The sequence below is a fragment of the Protopterus annectens genome, chromosome 7.part1 (genome assembly GCF_019279795.1).
Source record: "Protopterus annectens isolate FY-2018-M chromosome 7.part1, PAN1.0, whole genome shotgun sequence".
Lineage (NCBI taxonomy): Eukaryota > Metazoa > Chordata > Ceratodontiformes > Protopteridae > Protopterus > Protopterus annectens.
Window position 1 is genome coordinate 222796143 of NC_056740.1, and position 18419 is coordinate 222814561.

Consider the following 18419-nt stretch of genomic DNA (forward strand, 5'->3'; position numbering starts at 1 on the left):
CAGAGAATGGGAATTCTCCGAGAAACGTATCTGTCTCCAAAATGTTCTATTATGTTGCAAGCAAAATTTAGGTCTTGTAGTCTAGTAGTTCTGATACTGTTTGTTTTATGGATTTGCAAAAGCTTCATCAAAACAGGGTTCAGGGATGCCTTGTATGCCACTCAAAGGTCACCTCTTAGAAGTCTGTATGATACCAAGTAAAGACACTGGGATATGAGGTGATTAGCATATGACATTGTGTTTACTATCACTCTCCTTTTTGTAAGGAACCTTTGTGGACCTTCCAGTTGTTGCATGCGTCTGATCAGGTACATACCGAAGGAGGCATTATAGACTATGTTGGGCCTGATGAGGGCCGAGTAGAGTAGAAACAACTGATCTGGTGTTGTCAGTTTTCTTTCTGTCCTCATCTGATGGGTTCAGATCAGATCCTTCAGATCTGACTCAGCTGTTGCAAAAGTTCGTGCCAACCAAAACCGCTCTAACTTCTGCCTTACCCATAATGCACCAACCCCAATTACCACAGATCTCGTTTGCTGCTTCAAGCAAAAAACGTGGCCTTCCATCTCTCTCAAATGTTCAGATGTGTCATTTTTTTTTAATTTCTTACTTCAAAAACCTTTATATTACTATCCCTTACCTTTATCTATAAATTTCTTTTTCTTGCAATTTTTTATTTTTCTTTTGTCTATAGTACAATTTTTTTCTGTACCTTTGATACTGTTTAGTATCTTTCTTCCCTCTGCGACACTGTTGTAGCACTTTTTTGCCATTGTTATGTTATTTTTTCTCTGTTTTTCTTTTATTTCCCTGTTTTAAAAAAAAAAAAAAAAAAAAGTTCTCTGTCTTTATTGTATTGTTAACTGTCTTTTTCTTTGGCGATGGTGGATAAAACCGGCAGGCTTTAAAAATGTGTGAAATATGGGCATAAGCTGCCACTTTCCAATGCCCACACAGTGTCCATTTTTAGGTCCTCTCCATTTACAAGAGGATTGCTCAATACTTTAACCCTCGTGCGTTAGAACGCAAAAACAAACAGATATCTGAGCATTCTTCCTTTTCTAAAACAAAAAGTACAAAAGTAAAAAAAAAAATTCCTCTTCTCCAAAGCCACCTTCCTCATCCTCCTCCTCAGCTTCTGACTGCTAGGGAAGAAGGTCTTATAAGGACTGGGTCTTGACACTAGATCCGAAAAAATGTAAAATTCAAGATCCTGTTAAGAAAACATTGTCGGATCCAATGCCTCTTAAGTCTGATCCGATGGGGTCAACGCTCACTGATCAGATTTAGTCTGATCCAGTGCAGGCTGCCAAATTATGACCCAGAACAAGGTACCCTCCATGACTGGATCCGGTTCCTGACAAGGGTACCGTCTCCGTTCTTAAAAGACCTATGTCTTCATCCATATACTCCACTCGCTCTTCCTGGAAAAGATGTGGAGAGACTGGTGAAGAAGATTATCTTGGTGCAGAGCCAGATTAATGTTCCTTCAGCTCCTTCCATTCTGGGTCAGGAGATTTTCATATCTGTTACTCCCCTGTTATGGATTCCTCATCTGATTCCTGTGGCTTCAGAGTTTTTGGATCTGAGTCATCCAGATCGGTTTGGTTCTGATCTGAGGATAATTTTATCATCGGATCCAGAGAGCTCCTGGAGCTGTAGCCTACCTGTTGGATCCGAGGTGTTGCATTTGACTCCGAAGCTTTTGGAGAAGTTTCTACACCTTAGAGCCTCTGCACTGGATAGCTTGGCTCTGGTTTCCACCTCTGAGATTTTGCCCTTGGAGCGGGGGAGGCCTACGATTCAGAAGCTTGTCTACTCTGATTGTATGGCTTCTTTCTCTCCAAGCCACTCTGCCTTCGAGACCGTAAAGAGTATTTTCTGCCTTGACAGTTCTGATGGTTCCATACCCCTCAGATCACAAGTCCTCTGCCATGATGTCTCAGGGTTCAGAGTTTCACCATCTCCTTTCAGTGGGGCAGCCAGTACTAAAACCCCAGGCTCCTGCCCAGGGAATTGGTATCTTCTGAAACCTCCCCAGAGAACCCCACTGAAGAGGTCCCTAAGAAGAGGACGTGCATGAGGAAACGCTTTAAACTCCCCAGAGGAGTCCATCACTAAAGACACCCATTTCGATGAAGGCAAAGGGTCCCCACAATGACCTCCTGAAGATGTCTCCAAAAGAATTCCTTGAACAGACAGGTGGTTAGATGTCCAGCAACCTTATGTCTAAGGAATCTGTTCTCCTGGTACTGGCCCCTCTATCTTCTGGGTGACTCCATCTGCCGATCTCATTGACTTGATCTTATGGCATGTGTGGAAGGATCCTGACACCACTGAGCCCATTCCTTGCAAACCAGATTAGATAATGGCACCACTTGTGGATAGACAGTTTTGGGGAAAGGGAGTTCCTGTCTTTGCAGTGGTCACCAAGAAGGAACTAACTCAGGGAAGTTCCACTGTCCATCCTCCAACAGGGAGTCACGGGCAATGGACAGATTTGTGGAGCGTGTCTATGCTTCAGCGACCTTCGCTTTGAGGTCTCTGAATTATTTGGCACTTTTTACTAGGCTACAAAGGGATTTGATCAAGGAGTTATCGATTACCTTCTCTGTTGCTGTTCCTGATGAATTTCAGGCATCTTTACTTCTCAGCTGATGACCCTTCAGTCCATATCCAATTCGAGGTTGATCATATATGTAGTGAAAAGAACCTCAAGGGCAGCAGGTTCAGGCATTTCCATAAGAAGACGCACTTGGATGAGCCTTTGTGAGTTTCCGGAGCCTTTCAAGTCCTTTTTTTTTTTTTTTTTTTTTTTTTCCTCAATGCTCCTTTTGATGGAATGTCTTTATTTGGCCATAAATAAAAGACATTCTGTCCAGGTGTGAAAAAGATGGAAAGACCCCGTCTGCCATGGGCTTGCATTTTTCAACTCCTCAAAGAACCTTTTCCAGGAATCAGTTAGGTGGTTGAAAAATGTGGTTCAAGAAGTCTCTGGGTCCTTTTCAAGATGCATGTGAAAGAGGTTCCCTCAGAGGCAGAGGAGGGAAATCTAATGGAAAAAGACTCCTCTGTGGCAGAGGAGGCCTGCAGAACCAGGGTTCCAGTGAAATGTTCTTTGGTAAACCCTACCAGTGCTCCTGAAAGGAGGCCTGATTATCCACCTCTGGAGACAGTCTGAGGACAATTATCCCTGCACCAGAGAGCCTGGCTAGATATAACAAAAGATACTTTGGTACAGAGGATTATTTCCAGAGGCTGTATTATATCTTTTTTCCTTTCTCCCCCAATCCCAAGGAAAATCCCTGATGATCCACTTAGACAGAGGGAACAAGCAGCAATTCAAATACAAAAGCTACTAGAAAGGTCATCCAGGAGGTCCTGCCAAACCAGATAGAATCTGGAACTTAACCAAGGTTCTTTTTGGTGCCAAAGATAACAGGGGACTGGAGACCAATCTTGGATCTCTCCAAACTAAACAAGACCGTTTGAAGGACCAAGTTTTGGATAGTAACAGTTCAGTCCATTCTCCCCTTTCTGGGCAAAGATGACTGGATGTGCTGTATAGACCTACAGGACATGTACTGTCATGTAAAGATGAATAGATGGTCCAGAAGGTACTTACCCTTCTGGCTGGAAGACGGACATTATTAATTCAGAGCACTGCCCTTTGGACTCACTACAGCCCCCAGGGTGTTTACCAAGTGCACGACAGTAGTAGCAGCTCACCTGAGACTGCAAGGATTCAGAGTGGTTCCATATCTGGATGAGTGGCTCTTTACCACTCCAACCAGGCATCATCTCATATGTGCAAGAGACCTGGTTGTCCGGACTGGTTCTGTTCTGGGGATAACCAAAAACTACGACAAATTTCATCTGCAACCAACTCAGAGTTTAGAGTTTATAGGAGCAGTTCTCAATACAAAAACAACCATTGCTTCCTTTCCATTACTGTGAGTTCAGACTATAAGATTCCAAGTCAAAAAGATAATCTGCAGCACCTCAGTTTCAGTGCAAATGGTCCTTTAGGCTCTGGGTTCGATGGCAGCAGCAGCAATATTAGTACCACTTGCTGGGTTTTATATGAGAATTCTGCAATGGATGTTAGCTGCTCAATGGTAAATTCTTTATCATCCTATGTCTTACAAAATGAGAATCTCTCATATATGCAAGAGAGACCTTAAATTGTGGATTCATTCGGATGAGGTTCTACAAGGTTGTCCGTTCATTCCCCCTCAGCCCAAGGCCATAGTGATCACGGACTTTTCCCAGCTTGGGGGAGGGGGGCATTATCTGGGGAAGACAGTCAAAGGCATTTGGTCCCCCGAGGAGGCCAATTTGCATGTAAATGTCCTGGAGATGAGAGAAGTGCTGTTGGCATTGCAGGCATTTCATTATGCTCTCCCTTTGAGGGCAATTGCAGTACAGTCGGAGAACATTTCTCATCTGGTACATCAACAAGCCGGGAGGAACCAAATCCTACCCATTGTGTCAAGAAGCTCTGAGTGTGGCAGTTGGTGATTTCTTCCAACTGCTTTCTTTTAACAATGCACTTTGTGAGGAAGTCCAACATGGTAACAGACAAATTGAGCAGGCGCATTCTTCTACCTCACAAATGGTCCTTCAACAAAAAGATTGTGAACACAATCTTCTAACAATGGGGCCAGCCTTGCTGTGATGTGTTTGTATCCCCTCGAACAACAAATATAGCAGCTACCTTTCCGTAATCCTCACCACAGGAGTAATCCCCAAGAGATGCTCTACTTCACAATTGGGCCCCCGGTCTCCTTTACGCGTTTCCTCCCCACTCCATTAATTCCTATTTTTCTTCAGAAAGCAGCCAGGTTGAAGAGCAAGATCATCACCATTGCCCTGAATTGGCTCAAACAAATTTAGTTTCCCTTACTTTGGCCTCACCTGATTCAACCACCTTGGTTTCTGGATCCAACTCCGGACCTCCTGTCTCACCCAGCAGGCACGATACATCCAGATAGTGAATCTCAGGCTGGCTGCCTGGTTCCTCCAGTTCCATTAATAGCCAGACAGCCTATGCTCTCTTCTCATGTCTGTCATATGCTTTTGTCCTCCCATAAACCTTCCACCAGAAAACTATAGTCCAGTAAATGGAATAGATTTGTTTTTGGGCTCAAGAACAAAATATTGAATCTTTCTCAGCCCTCATTCATGAGCTTGGAATTTCTAGCTCATCTTTTTGAAGAAGGAGCTAGTTCTTCTTCTGTTAAAGTACAATTAGCAACAATTTCCAATTTTCATGTTAGAATAAATTATTCTTCTGTAGTGTCCCATAAGTTGAGCAAAGCTTTTTTTTGAAAGGCACTCTACTGTTAAGGCCGCCCTTTAAAGATTCTACCCCCTCTTGGGACCTAAACCTTGTGCTGCATTCTCTTGCACAATCTCCCTTTGAGCCCTTAGCTACATGCAAACTCAAATATTTTTCATGGAAGACAATTTTCTTAGTGGCCATTACCATTCAGAATCATTTCTAAGATCCAAGCATTGTGTTGAAAACCTCCATACTTAAGGTAACTGTGTCTTTATGGAAAATTACTAGCCTATAATTTCTTCCAAAGATGGTGTCAGAATCCCATGTAAATCAATCAGTTAATTTGCCAGTATTCTTTCCCAAATTTTTAGCAAAGGATAAGTATGTATTACATTTATTGGATATTCACAGACAGTTGTATTTTTACTTGCATAGGACAAAAAAAAAATCAGAAATTCTGATTGGCTTCATATGCAGAACCAACACTGGGTAAACCAGTTACCAAAGTTACTCTATCTAGATAGATAACAAATTGCATTTCCTTTTGTATATAACAAATTGGGCATTCCTCTGACAAAACTTGTTTGAGCCCACTTTACCAGATCCAAGGCAGCTTCCTCAGTTTTTTAATCAAGAGTGTCCATGGGTGACATTTGTGCAGCAGCTACTTGGGCTACTCCCCATACTTTTACTCATTGCAAATTAGATCTGGTCTCCAGGGGAAGTACATTTTTTTGGTTCTGTGGTGCTTAGGAATATCCTTCCTTGAGTTTGCCCTGGAAATTAGGTAGTTAGGGACTCTGTCCAATCAGTTGAGGACAGAATGAAAATTGATAACATCAGACAAAGAACATCAGCTAAAGAAGTTATGTACTCACCATAACATTCCATCTATGTTGTCTGTTTTCATTCTTCCTCAACTCCCTTCCCATCAGCCCCCATCCTTAAGTCTTCTTGAAGAATGAGTGTGTAGTGGTCATGTATGTCCTTATTTTTTATTTAAGCTCCAGATATAGCTTCTGTATAATAATTTCCATCTTTTACTTTCTACTAAGGCAGCAAACACGATCTGAGGTAATTGGAGTTGGTGCATTATGGATAAGGAATAAGCTCAAGAGTTTTTAGTTGCTATGAGCTTTAACAATGGCTGAGTCTGATCCGAGGGATCAGATCCAAGCCCATCAGTTGAGGAAGACTGAAAATGGACAACACAGATGAAATGTTATGGTGAGTACATAACTTCTGTTTTTGGTATATTGGCAGGCTAGAAGGATATTATTGCCCATGCTTGAAATATTTGTATGTAACAATAAACCAAAATCAAAAATCATAATTTATTATCATCTTAATTCACTTAAACATTAATAGAACAATAGGTTTTGAAGCAACATGTTTTCTTCTGAACAAGAAGTATAAAAATGTAACTTTTTTCAAGTGACAGAGCAAAACTGAGGCAAAATCTCGGACGAGTGAGAGGTATATGAGGTGGAGAGGAGAAGATGATGCATTTCTTTGCACTGCATATGGTTTTTTTCATTTATTTGATCATAGTGAGACTTGTGAGGTGTAAACATTCGGGAAAGTGGCTGTAACTGCCTGGCCTGTGTGTATTGGGGGGATCTCTCTCTCTGCCTCTGCATATGTGTGAGAGACTGTCTGCTTCTGTGTCTAACGTGTTTATATATGAAAATTATTGTGTGTAGACATTAAATACTTGTGTATGTTTTGGATTTAAAATGCATTTTCCAACCGCAATTGCATATCTTGCAGCAAATATCACACTTTAAGTGGAAGAACTAATTTACATTGAAAATAAAATACGTATATGCTAATATACAACAGATACAAACCAATTTAACAGCCCATTTTTTAACTACAATAAATGCCCTCTAGAGTGGCCTTTATACGGCAAATAATGGGCCTTCCAGGTCTGGAGAAGCTCTCCTTCTGTGGTGTTAGGTCTCATAAACACCCCTGTGCAGTCACACCAGATCAGTTGTGTATTTAGCCCAATGTCAACAATGTCCAGCATTCTGCGTCGGTAAAACCGACCGTCGATTGAGAGACAGGATTTATGAGCATATATATGCTATTAAAAAGAAAAAAAACAGACAACGCCCTAACAAGACATTGTGACCTTAATATTGACCATAGTTTCAAGTTTAAAGTTATTTCCCGTATAACCCAAGAAGTGAACAACAAAAACACAGATAACAGCCTGATTAAACTGTTACTAGAAAGAAGTGAACTTAACTGGCAACTACGACTAGATGCCTGTAGTAAACCAGGACTTAACGAAACATACTCCATTTCATGTATACTGAAACTCGAGTTTATTTAGGTGAAAATGACAATTCTTAGGTCTGTCATCTAGATTCACCTTTTAGTTAGAGGTAGTAACAAGACTATATACACAGACAAAAATATTGTTTTACAGACGCTGAGGGATGCAGTTAAAGAACACCATTTAAAGATATTTTTAACAGATATTAGTTTTCAAAACATTAGAATTCTATAAAATTTTAAAGAATGTTTTATTTAAATTTTAGAAAAATTTTATAAGAGTTTGAAGGATTATTTAATAACTTTTTAAGAACTGGTAGTACGGTTTCTATCATTTTAAACACTAACATTTTATGTATGAATGGCAGATATTTATTAACATTGACAAACTGTAGATGTTTTATTGATTTGTATATTATGTATTTAAGTTAAGATACAGGGTATTTTATTCATGTATCCACTTATACTTGATACTAACTACAAGAGAAGTAAACTGGTTGCAGAGTCAAAAACCGGTTTAGATGTACATAGTATATTTAAGTTAGTGGCATCGACCATAGTACAACACAAACTGTATAACATAGTACCACAAAATACAACATATGATTTAACTTTATTTGCATAGTACAAAACAAAAATAAAAACAGATTACAGTACTAGATGACAAATAATGCACCCGGTGAAACAGTACGGGGTTCAAAGTCAACACCCCACTTTAGTATCTTTATTTTTATCTTAATAAAACAACTTTAACCTTAGGTTATGCTCAAATGAGCGGTAAGGAAATATACCTTTAAATTTTAAGTGTTACAATAGAACAGACCTGCTAGGTCGACACTACATGAGGAGGGGTATTTAAGCTGTTATTTGAATGTATTCTGATTGTCTGAAAACCTCCGGATAAAATCCGGACGAAAAGCGCTTAACACAGTTTACAAGATTCATCTATTTGCCTGTCTTCATGTTTTTTTTTTTTTTTTTTAAGTACTTTTCAGTACTATTTATGTGTGGAACTTGGAAATAAAGGATCATTTTACTACTGCTGGAGTGTGATGACTGGTGCTTAAACTTTAACTTACCCCTGTGCAGTCTGTCAGGCATTATTGCTTGTGAAGTGTACCATTTTGTTTTGTTACATTGTCACTTCTGTGACTTTTTCTATCTTGTAAAATTATTTTTCTATCTTGTAAAATTAAATTCAAATGGTTCTATTGTTAAGCACTTGGAGGACAAATGAGCAGTGTAGACAGTACCTTTACTTGAACAAAAAAAAGGCTTTGTACTGTTTATTTTATTTTTTCTGGCTGAAGGAGGACTGCCAATGGAGACATGTAAAGGATACTTTTGAATGAAATTCTGTTTATAAAATCAAAATTTAGGCTTCATTTGTAACACTGGTCACCCCTTTGAAAAAATAAAAGTGCCCATCCCCACTCTCGCTCATAGAATTGGCTGGCAGAAGGGCAAAGCTTAGTTTATTCATGCTTTAAATTTTTGTAAGAATTTTTCCAACTGAAATTTTTTATGGTACCAGCCCTTCAGTTTTCATTAAGTTCATCTGTTTAATCTGAATGAAAAATATCCAATGTCAAGAATGACTGAGATAGAAGAACTTGTAAAATTCTCAGCATTCTGACTGAGATGGCAGTTTAAATCTCCATTAACTTTTGCAGTATGAGGATTTCATATGTTTAGTTGTTTAGGGGTGGGCTTCTCTCTCTGCCATTTTTTTCATAGTATAATTTGTACACATTTTGCATGCTGTTTGTTTAGGTTGCATTTAACTTTACTGTATGTACTGAAGAGTGACAAAGTATTTTTTCTAGGTGTTTGACCAAAGTGCTCTTTCAGTTGAGGCCAAGGAAGAAATGTATAAACTGTATCCTAATGCAAGACGAGCACATCTCAAGACAGGAGGAAACTTTCCATATTTGTGTAGGAGTGCTGAAGTCAACATTTATATACAGGTATGAATTAATAGCTAGTGCTACCTTGTCCTAGTGTTATCTGGGGGATAAGTGAAACATTTGAATTGATTTTGCTTGAATGTTTGGTACAAAAAGTTTTGTGTACATAAGAATATTGAGGTATTTGAAGTGCAGGCAAGTAATACTTTTTGACTGAAGAAGGAAAATATTCTAGTAAACCCTTCCCAGATGAAAGTATGTCCACATATTTTCCAAGAAAGATGGAAGAAAATAAAGATCCAAGATGGCTGAAAATATCACACAAACTTTAATTTTCTTCCACTTTCTTAGAATAAATGATTTGCAAACCCAAATGAGCAACCCAAATAAAAGTCTTAAATTGTGCAGACTCATTCTGATATTTTTCCAGTGTCCTTAGCATTGAGCTGTATTGACAACTGTGTATTTTCACTTTTTTTTTTTTTTAGTTTGGGTCACAGTTTCTTTATTATTTTATTTATTTTACATTTGTTGACCGGGCTAGTCTAACTGGATACATGTCCATTTTCAGTAGAGGCCCGGGGAGAAAAGCTCCAAGCATAAGCAATAACAATGTAAAAAAAAAAAGGAAACAAGTGTAATAGTCATACAAGGTAACAGTACTATGATAACATTGGTAAAAGGAGAAAAGTAAAATGACATTCAGGTAAAAGTTAAACTAAATATAAATAAACAAATGCATTAGATAGAATTAGGGTATGTGTAGAAAGATTAAAGTTCTTAAATGTTATCATATTACTAAGCTTAAAGCAAGAAGAGAAGTAACTAGTTTTGGAGGCAAAGAGTTGGGGGGGGGGGTAAGAACAGGAGTGAAATAAAAGTTTCAAACTGGGTTTGCACAAGGACAAAGCCACTTAGTTTTTAGATGTTCTTTTATGTGTTTTTTGAATTGAGATGCAGATGCTAGGGTAGATAGTTCAGGAGGGAGCTGATTCCAGTTTTTCCCTATAGTGTTTGAAAAAAGTGAATCACCAGCTTTGTTAGATTTAATTGAGGAGACGAGGAGTTTATTTGCAGAACGTAGTGTAGCCAGATTTTTATATGGAGAGATCAGATTAGAGAGGATGGGGGGTATCATTGGGGTGGTGTAGGATCTTTTGTGTGATAAGTAACTGTTGACAGAGTATATGGTTCTGTATTTCTAACCATCCTAGTTGTCTAAGGTTAAGGCAGTGGTGGGTTTTAAAGGGAGAGCATGTGATGAATCTAGCTATACTATTATAGCAGGTAGAAAGTTTAGAGATGTTGTTTTTAGATAGGTTAGTATATATAGCAGAGTCATAGAAAAGGGTAGAAATGAGGTGGGTTTGTGCAATAGTTTTCCTGGCTGAGGGGGTAAGGAAGGGTTTAATTCTGTAGAGGGTACCAAGTTTTTTGTTGACAGACTTTATGGTGGAGTTAATATGGTTGTCCTAGTTAAGATGATTGTCGATTGTGACACCTAGTAGGCGGGTGGTAGTATCTGGTGCTATGTTAGTAGCATTATTAGAGGTTATAGAGAAGAATGGAGTGGGTGACTTATGAGTTGGCGTAAAAAGCAGTAGTTTTGTTTTTTTAGGATTAAGGAGAAGGCGATGTTGCATGAACCAGTTTTCTACATTTTGGAATACAGTTTGGGTTAGGGACTGGAGGGAGGCTATGTTGTTGGAAGTACAGATTAAGGTAGAGTCATCTGCATATTGAATGCAAGTGACATGGGGTATGTTCAAGTGGAGGTCGTTAATAAATATGGAAAAAAGTGGACCTAAGATAGAGCCTTGAGGGACTCCAATATTTACAGGAAGTAAGGAAGACAAATTGTTATCCCAGAGTACAGCTTGCTGTCTGTAACATCTGAACCATTGTAATGCTTGTAGATCGAGAGAATGGTACTTTAGTTTTTCAAGAAGTAGTGTATGATTAACCATATCAAAGGCTTTTGACAGGTATATAAGTAGTGCAGAGGAAAAAGAGTTATTGCGGTTTTTGTTTATAGTGTCAGTGAAGGAGAGAAGAGCAGTAGTAGTACTATGGAATGGTCTAAAGCCATGTTGGCAGTTGGCTAGTAGGTTGTTTTGTAGAAGGTGGTTGAGTAGTTGTTTGTGAATACATTTTTCCATTATCTTAGCTAATGGGGGAGAGTAAGGCAATGGGTCAGTAGTTAGTGAGGTCAATTGAAGTTCCACCTTTATGTAGAGGGATAATGTGGGATACTTTCCATATGGTAAGGATTTTGCCTTCAGAGATGGTTCTGTTAATAAGGATAGATATGGGGTAGTCAATGGCTTGTGCGGCAATTTGTAGGTATTCAGATGGGAGATGGTCAGCAGATGGGGTGCAAGGTTTTAGTTTAGTAAGTAGCTTGTAAATAAGAGATGTTAGAACAGGGTGTATATGAAAGGTTGGGGAAAGAGTATTCGAGGTATTCGATGGAGAAGCAGGTAAAGGTGGTAGTGAGTTGGCTAGGGATTGAATGGCTTCTGTAAAGTAGTTATTAAAGGCATCAGGGATCAGGTTGGAATTATTTTGGTTGAAACCTGCTGGGGTGGGAGTAGTAGTGTTTCCTGGCTGAAGAAGTTTATTGATTCCTGACCAAAAATTTTTTGGAGTTTGTTGTGTAGTTTGTTGGAGGTTTAGGTAGAAGTCTTTTTTTATCCCTAAGGATATCTCTCTTGGTAGCATTTCTTAATTGTTTAAAAAGGAGGTGGTCAGATGGGCATTTGGTAGTTCTCCATTTAGCCCATATTTTGTTTCTAAGGAGCATTTTTTGCCTAGTTTGTTTAGTTAGCCAAGGGGCAGATTCTTATTCTACCTCACTCTGCATCTCTTATTCCCAAACCACTTTTCCCTCCATTTTTTGTCATCTCTCTCCATTGTTGTAAACAGGGCACCTTCACATACCTGTATCACCAAATTTGCTTTGCATAAGTAACTTTTATACCAAAAAACATATTTTAGTCTTGCATCATGGAACAGTCAGAAATGTCAAACCCACATGAAGCACTTTGAGATTTCTCCTCAGTTTCTTTGCTCCCATTTTTGACAGGTTTCTTCCCAGCTTCTGTAATTTTCTTGTATGGTCTTTTTTGTCCTTATTTGTTTTTCTGCAGTGGTTCTTCACTTGCTTAATTTTGCTACTTTACTATATGGCATACTGTTACATCATTTACAAAGGGTAAGTATCAATAACGGTCAGTTAACTTTTTTGTATGTCTTGATTCAACCGTTGGTGTCTCATTAATCTTAGAAACACTGCTGCTTCTATCCTTTTTCATTATTTAAGATTGGTATATGTCTCTTGCTTTACTGTCTTCCATTTGTGTCCATGTTTATTTCATATCTTGTAATTCTAATCTGTTTAAATTGTTTTGACCAGTTGTCTTCATGACCACTTACTTGCCTGTACATGGATTCCTTCTTCCTTGGAGAAAATCAGTTTGCTCTTTTAGGTCTGTTACTGTGTGTGCGAGACCTTTTCCCTCCTTTTTTTTAATAGTGTCACACAACTCCCAAATTGTACTGTTGTAAATCTCTAGTTTTCAAGTTCTGTGTTGTATACTAGGCTGCCTTTTGGCATTACTGGCCACTCCAGTAAGAGTAATAAGTCTAATCATACGTGGAATAACATTTCAGATGCATGCTAAACTGACTTCATACTTGTATGCCTATGGACTGAAAATAACATAACCAAGCAAACTTTCTAAGCATAATAAACCGACTAGCTGCTTAGCTTTTACAGTGGTTGAGTATTGTTAGAGTCTAACAGGCAAATGTTTAAGACAGTATTAAATTGATTACAGACTTGAACAGTCAGCATAAGGCTAACATGTTAAGACCTCAAATTAAGTAGACCTGTTGGTCTGTTCAACAGATTGTGATCAATACTGATGAAAGAAAAGGACTCCCAGAGTTCACCTTTTAAATGTATGAATATTGTGCCACTTGAACCATAGCTGAACCTCTAGTGGGACCTTTAATACTTTGATGTTAAGTTGTCAATCTTGCCTTCATTCTTGCTGGATGGGTTCGGAGCCAAACCTCGGCTCCGACTCTGCCACTTACTAAAGCTCGAGAGCTAATTTTACCGGCTCGAGGCAACCCTATATCCATGATGCTAGGCGAGAACTACCCAGATCTCGTTTGCCGCTTTCGCTTGCGAGGTGCATTTTTACCGGCTCTTGGTAAGTCTTGGACTTTATATATAGATATAGATATATATATATATATATATATATATATATATATATATATATATATATATATAGATATATAGATATATAGATATAGATATATATATATATATATATATATATATACATATATATATATATATATATATATATATATATATATATATATATATATATATATATATATATATATAGAGTGAGAGTACCTTCCTACTTAGTTGTTCCACTCCTTGTTTAGCTTACTTAATGGTAATTTAAAACCTTTTCCCCGTTAGTACCTTTTTCTTTTCCCCTTATCCCAAACTATACATCCCTCCCTTTAGGTTAGGCCTTAGGCCTGCCCCTTTCCTAATTCCTGACAGGGATTCTGTACTGTGTTTGTCGTGTGTTTGTACCCCTGTATCCCTGTTTTTCTTAGTTTGTGTGTTCTTTTTTTTTTTTTTTTTTACATTTGTGCCCTTTTACTTCGACAGCACTATGTCGAAGGACACAAAGGTCTCAGGCTTCAAGAAGTGTGACTCGTGCTGTCAGAAGATGTCTCTGACAGACGGTCACACTTCTTGCGTTTACTGCCTGGGACCTCTGCACCTGGAGGACGCTTGTTCTGTGTGCCATGCATTCAGCCCAAGAGTCCTGCAGGAGCGCAGGAACAAATTAATCTTAAGGGGCTTATTAAAGCCCGAGGGCTCCCCGCCTAAGTCTGTGCCGGGGAAGCCCTCGAAGCCAGCCAAACAGTCAGCTCCGAGTCCTAAGCCTTCGGCTGTGGCTCACCATCTGTGGCAACATCGGCTCCGGCTGGAGCCGATACTTCTGTGTCGCAGCTTCCAGCATCGGCTCCACTCGGCGCCAATACCGCTGAGCCTACACTCTCACGGTCGGCTCCGGCTGGAGCCAACATATCTTCGGCTCCTTCGGCTCCATCCATCTCCAGGAAAAGGTCCAGATCCCCATCTTTGGAATCGATCCATTTGGCTCTGGGGTCACCCTTGCTCTCGGAGCGGAGCCATCAGAGCCATTCTTCTCGGTTGTCCAGGCTTTCTGACCATGACCTTGAGAGAGTGGTCAGTAGACTGTTAAAGTCTCAGGCACTGGCCCAAATGCTTCATAGCCCGTATCATCAGACAGTGGCTATTTCAACTCCACCTACTATTCCTCCTTCGACTCTCCCTCAGAGTTCAGAGCCAGAGCTCCTCGGAGCAGTGACTGTTGTGGCATCGGAGCCGATACCTCCCCCTTCGGCACCATCGTCCTCTGCTCCGATCTCCTCCTTGATGCCTTCATTGGAGGGATCCGGGCGCCTGGTCTCTCTCGCAGGCTCCGAGGGGGTGAGTGGCATCGGACCCTTGTCTGACCCCATTCTCCCTCTCGGAGCATCGGCGCTGATGAGCTCTGCCCCGACATCGGCTTCGGAGCCGTCCCTGTCGGTGCGGCCTGGGGTTCCTACTTCTTCGGAGCGGGGGCCCTCTGGCCTGTCTGATGGGGGAGCCTTCGAAGTGATGAGCGTACTAGCCCCAGGGCATGGTCAACAGTCAGCTCCATCAGCTCCTCCCACTACAGTGCCTGCTGACGTCTCTTCCCACTCTCTTGCTCCCGGACCCAGAGATCCAATGCCTCAGGTTTCCCCACTGGGAATATCTTCCTCTTCCGAGGCTTCTCCTGACCCAGTCAGGTGAACCTCCGCGCAAGAGGACATGTAAGAGGAAGCATGTGGACTCCCCTGAGTCCATTACATCCGATACCGACTTGGATGAGTCGGAAGGATCCCCAAGGTCCCCCTCTAAGGATGTCTTTCTCAGACATCCTTGAAATCCTGAAACAGAGGGGGAACTGGTCTTCCCTTAATCCTTCTGAGGACGAGTCGGTTTACCTGGAGGCATTTGGTTCTCGACCCTCCACCTCCTGGGTGTCTCCGCCTTTCGACCCCCTTATGGAAGTGGTGGCACGGAAGGCGTGGACGGCCCCGGATTCAGTGGAACCCACCCCACGGAGGCCTTCTAAATTTATTACGGCTCCAGCTGATAGGCAATTTGTAACAAAAGGTGTCCCGGTTGATGCCATGGTGGTGGCTGCAGCCACCAAGAAGGAACTAGTCGATCCTTCAGTACCTATCCATCCTCCTAACAGGGATTCTAGGACTATGGATAGGTACGGTAAGCGGATGTTTTCTTCAGCGACCTTTGCCATGCGGTCGCTGAATTACTTGTCACTTCACCCACCTTCAGAGAGATGTTCTCAAAGAGTTGGGTGAAGTTTTACAGGATTCGTCAGCTGCTGGGTCCCAAGATAAAATCAGCTCACAGCTAGGAACCCTAAATTCCATTGTTAACTCCTCCATGCGGCTCATTTCCTATGCAGCCGATGGAGCGAGTAGGGCCGCAGGCACAGGTGTGGCCTTAAGGCGTCATGCCTGGATGCGGCTTTGTAATTTTGCAGACCCCTTCAAGGCATCCTTCACTAACTCCCCTTTTGATGGTTCGACGTTGTTCGGTCCTCAGGTGAAAGACACCTTGACCAGATGCGAGCAAGATGGCAAGACTCTTTCTGCCGTAGGAGTCAGTTTCTCCACCCCTTCCAGACCATATCCTAAGGGTCAAAAGGGTGGAAAGATGTGGTTCTGCAAATCACAAGGAGTCACGCCTGACGCAAGAGGTCAGTTTACCTCCAGAGGCAGAGGGGGTAACAACAACAGACGCCGCCCAAGAGACAGAGGGGGTCCGCAGAATCAGGGTAGCAGAGAGAGTCTCTCTCTGACAAACCCTTCCAACATCCCTGGGATGTTGCCCCACTGTCCACCTTTGGAGGCAGTCGGGGGAAGATTGTCGGTGTACCCAAAAGCCTGGCTCTCCCTCACTTTAGACAAATGGGTACAGTCTGTTATATTCAAGGGTTACAAAATTCCCTTTATCCAAACCCCAACTCAACAAAAGGGAATCCTTCCAGACGTTCCACCCAGTCTAAGGGAACAAGCAGTGCTAGAAATATCAAAACTACTAGCAAAAAGAGCCAGCCAGCCAGTCCCAGCAGACCAACTAGGATCCGGAGTCTACTCAAAGCTCTTTTTGGTACCAAAAATAACAGGGGACTGGAGACCAATATTAGATCTCAGCAAACTAAACAAGTTTGTAAAAAGGACAAGATTCCGGATGGTCACGCTACAGTCCTTTCTGGGCAAGGACAATTGGATTCGGCTGGGGGCCAGTCACTACCAATTCAGAGCCCTGCCCTTTGGTCTCACTACAGCCCCCAGAGTGTTCACCAAATGTATGGCAGCGGTTACGGCTCACCTGAGGCGTCAAGGATTCCAGGTGTTTCCATATCTAGATGACTGGCTCCTCACCGCCACCACCAGCCATCAACTTCTTCAGGCCAGAGATTACACCATTCACATTTGCAGAGGGCTAGGAATCTCTATAAATTTCGAAAAGTCTGCCTTGTCAATCTATTACCTTTATAGGCGCCAACTTGGACACCGTGCAGCTCTCAGCAAAGTTAACAGATCAAAGGGTCTTAGATATCCAAAACCATGTCCATGTTCTGCTTCAGAGCGACAATTCAGGCCAGGTACGTCCTGAAAGTAATGGGGCGCATGGCGGCCGCCATCACACTTCTTCCTCTTGCCCGCTTTTACATGCGTCTACTACAGTGGATGCTTTTCGCCCAATAGTCTTTCCAACAACTCCCTATGCACCACAAGATCATAACTCCAATTTGCAAAAATCACCTGTCTTGGTGGATGTCGTCCCCTCAAGTCCATCAAGGCAGACCCTTTATTCCTCCCTCCCCGGTCGCCACGGTCACATCGGACGCCTCCCTGATCGGGTGGGGGGGGCATTTTCAGGGCAGGACAGTCCATGGCACATGGCAACCTTTCGAATGCCACCTACACATAAATGTCCTGAAGATGAGAGCAGTGCTTTTGACGTTGCAAGCCCTCCAAGACTCTCTTCCTCTGGGGCCTATTGCAATCCGAACGGACAATATGTCCGTAGTGTGGTACATCAACAAGCAGGGCGGAACCAAGTCCTATCCCCTGTGTCGAGAAGCACTCAGACTTTGGCAATGGGCGATCTCTTCTCAGCGGTTTCTGATAGCAACGCATATCCCCGGGAAGTCCAAAATCATAGCGGACAGGTTGAGCAGAGCTATCCTCATGCCACACGAGTGGTCTCTCAAACAATCTGTGACGGAAGAGATTTTTCAGAAGTGGGGCCTTCCTTGCTGCGATCTTTTTGCTACACCTCAAAACAGCAAATGCCCCGACTTCTTCACCCTCTTCCCCCTCCCAGGCCATCCCCCCAGAGACGCTGTAGTCCACGGTTGGTCTCGGGGACTTCTTTACGCCTTCCCACCCCTTCCGTTAATATCACAGGTAATTCAGAAAGCAACTGCCTTGAGAGCCAAGATGATTCTTATTGCCCCTTATTGGCCTCGACAGATATGGTTTCCGTTCCTGCATCGTTCTCTCTTGGAGCAGCCTTGGCATCTGGATCCAGTGCCAGATCTTTTGGCCCATCAGTCGGGGCAGCTGCACCAAGTCCCTCCATTCTCTCAACCTCGCTGCTTGGTTGCTCCACTTCCGTCCCTAGCCAGGCTTCCTATGATTTCAAATCCCGTCTGGGATATTATAGTAGCTTCCCTTAAATCTTCCACCAGAAGGATCTACACTAGTAAATGGCAACATTTTTCCTTCTGGGCAAAAGGCTAGAAATATAGATC

The 18419-nt window shown here is 41.8% G+C and overlaps 1 protein-coding gene across 1 annotated transcript in view; it reads left to right on the top strand.

The window, feature by feature from the left end:
• The window catches only part of SPG21 (SPG21 abhydrolase domain containing, maspardin), a gene marked incomplete in the record, with an annotated part of 640586 nt that overhangs the window by 569956 nt on the left and 52211 nt on the right, over positions 1–18419 (top strand). Inside the window, 1 exon segment of the mRNA XM_044078676.1 lies at positions 9394–9534. Within this exon segment, the coding sequence (XP_043934611.1) occupies positions 9394–9534 (141 nt within the window).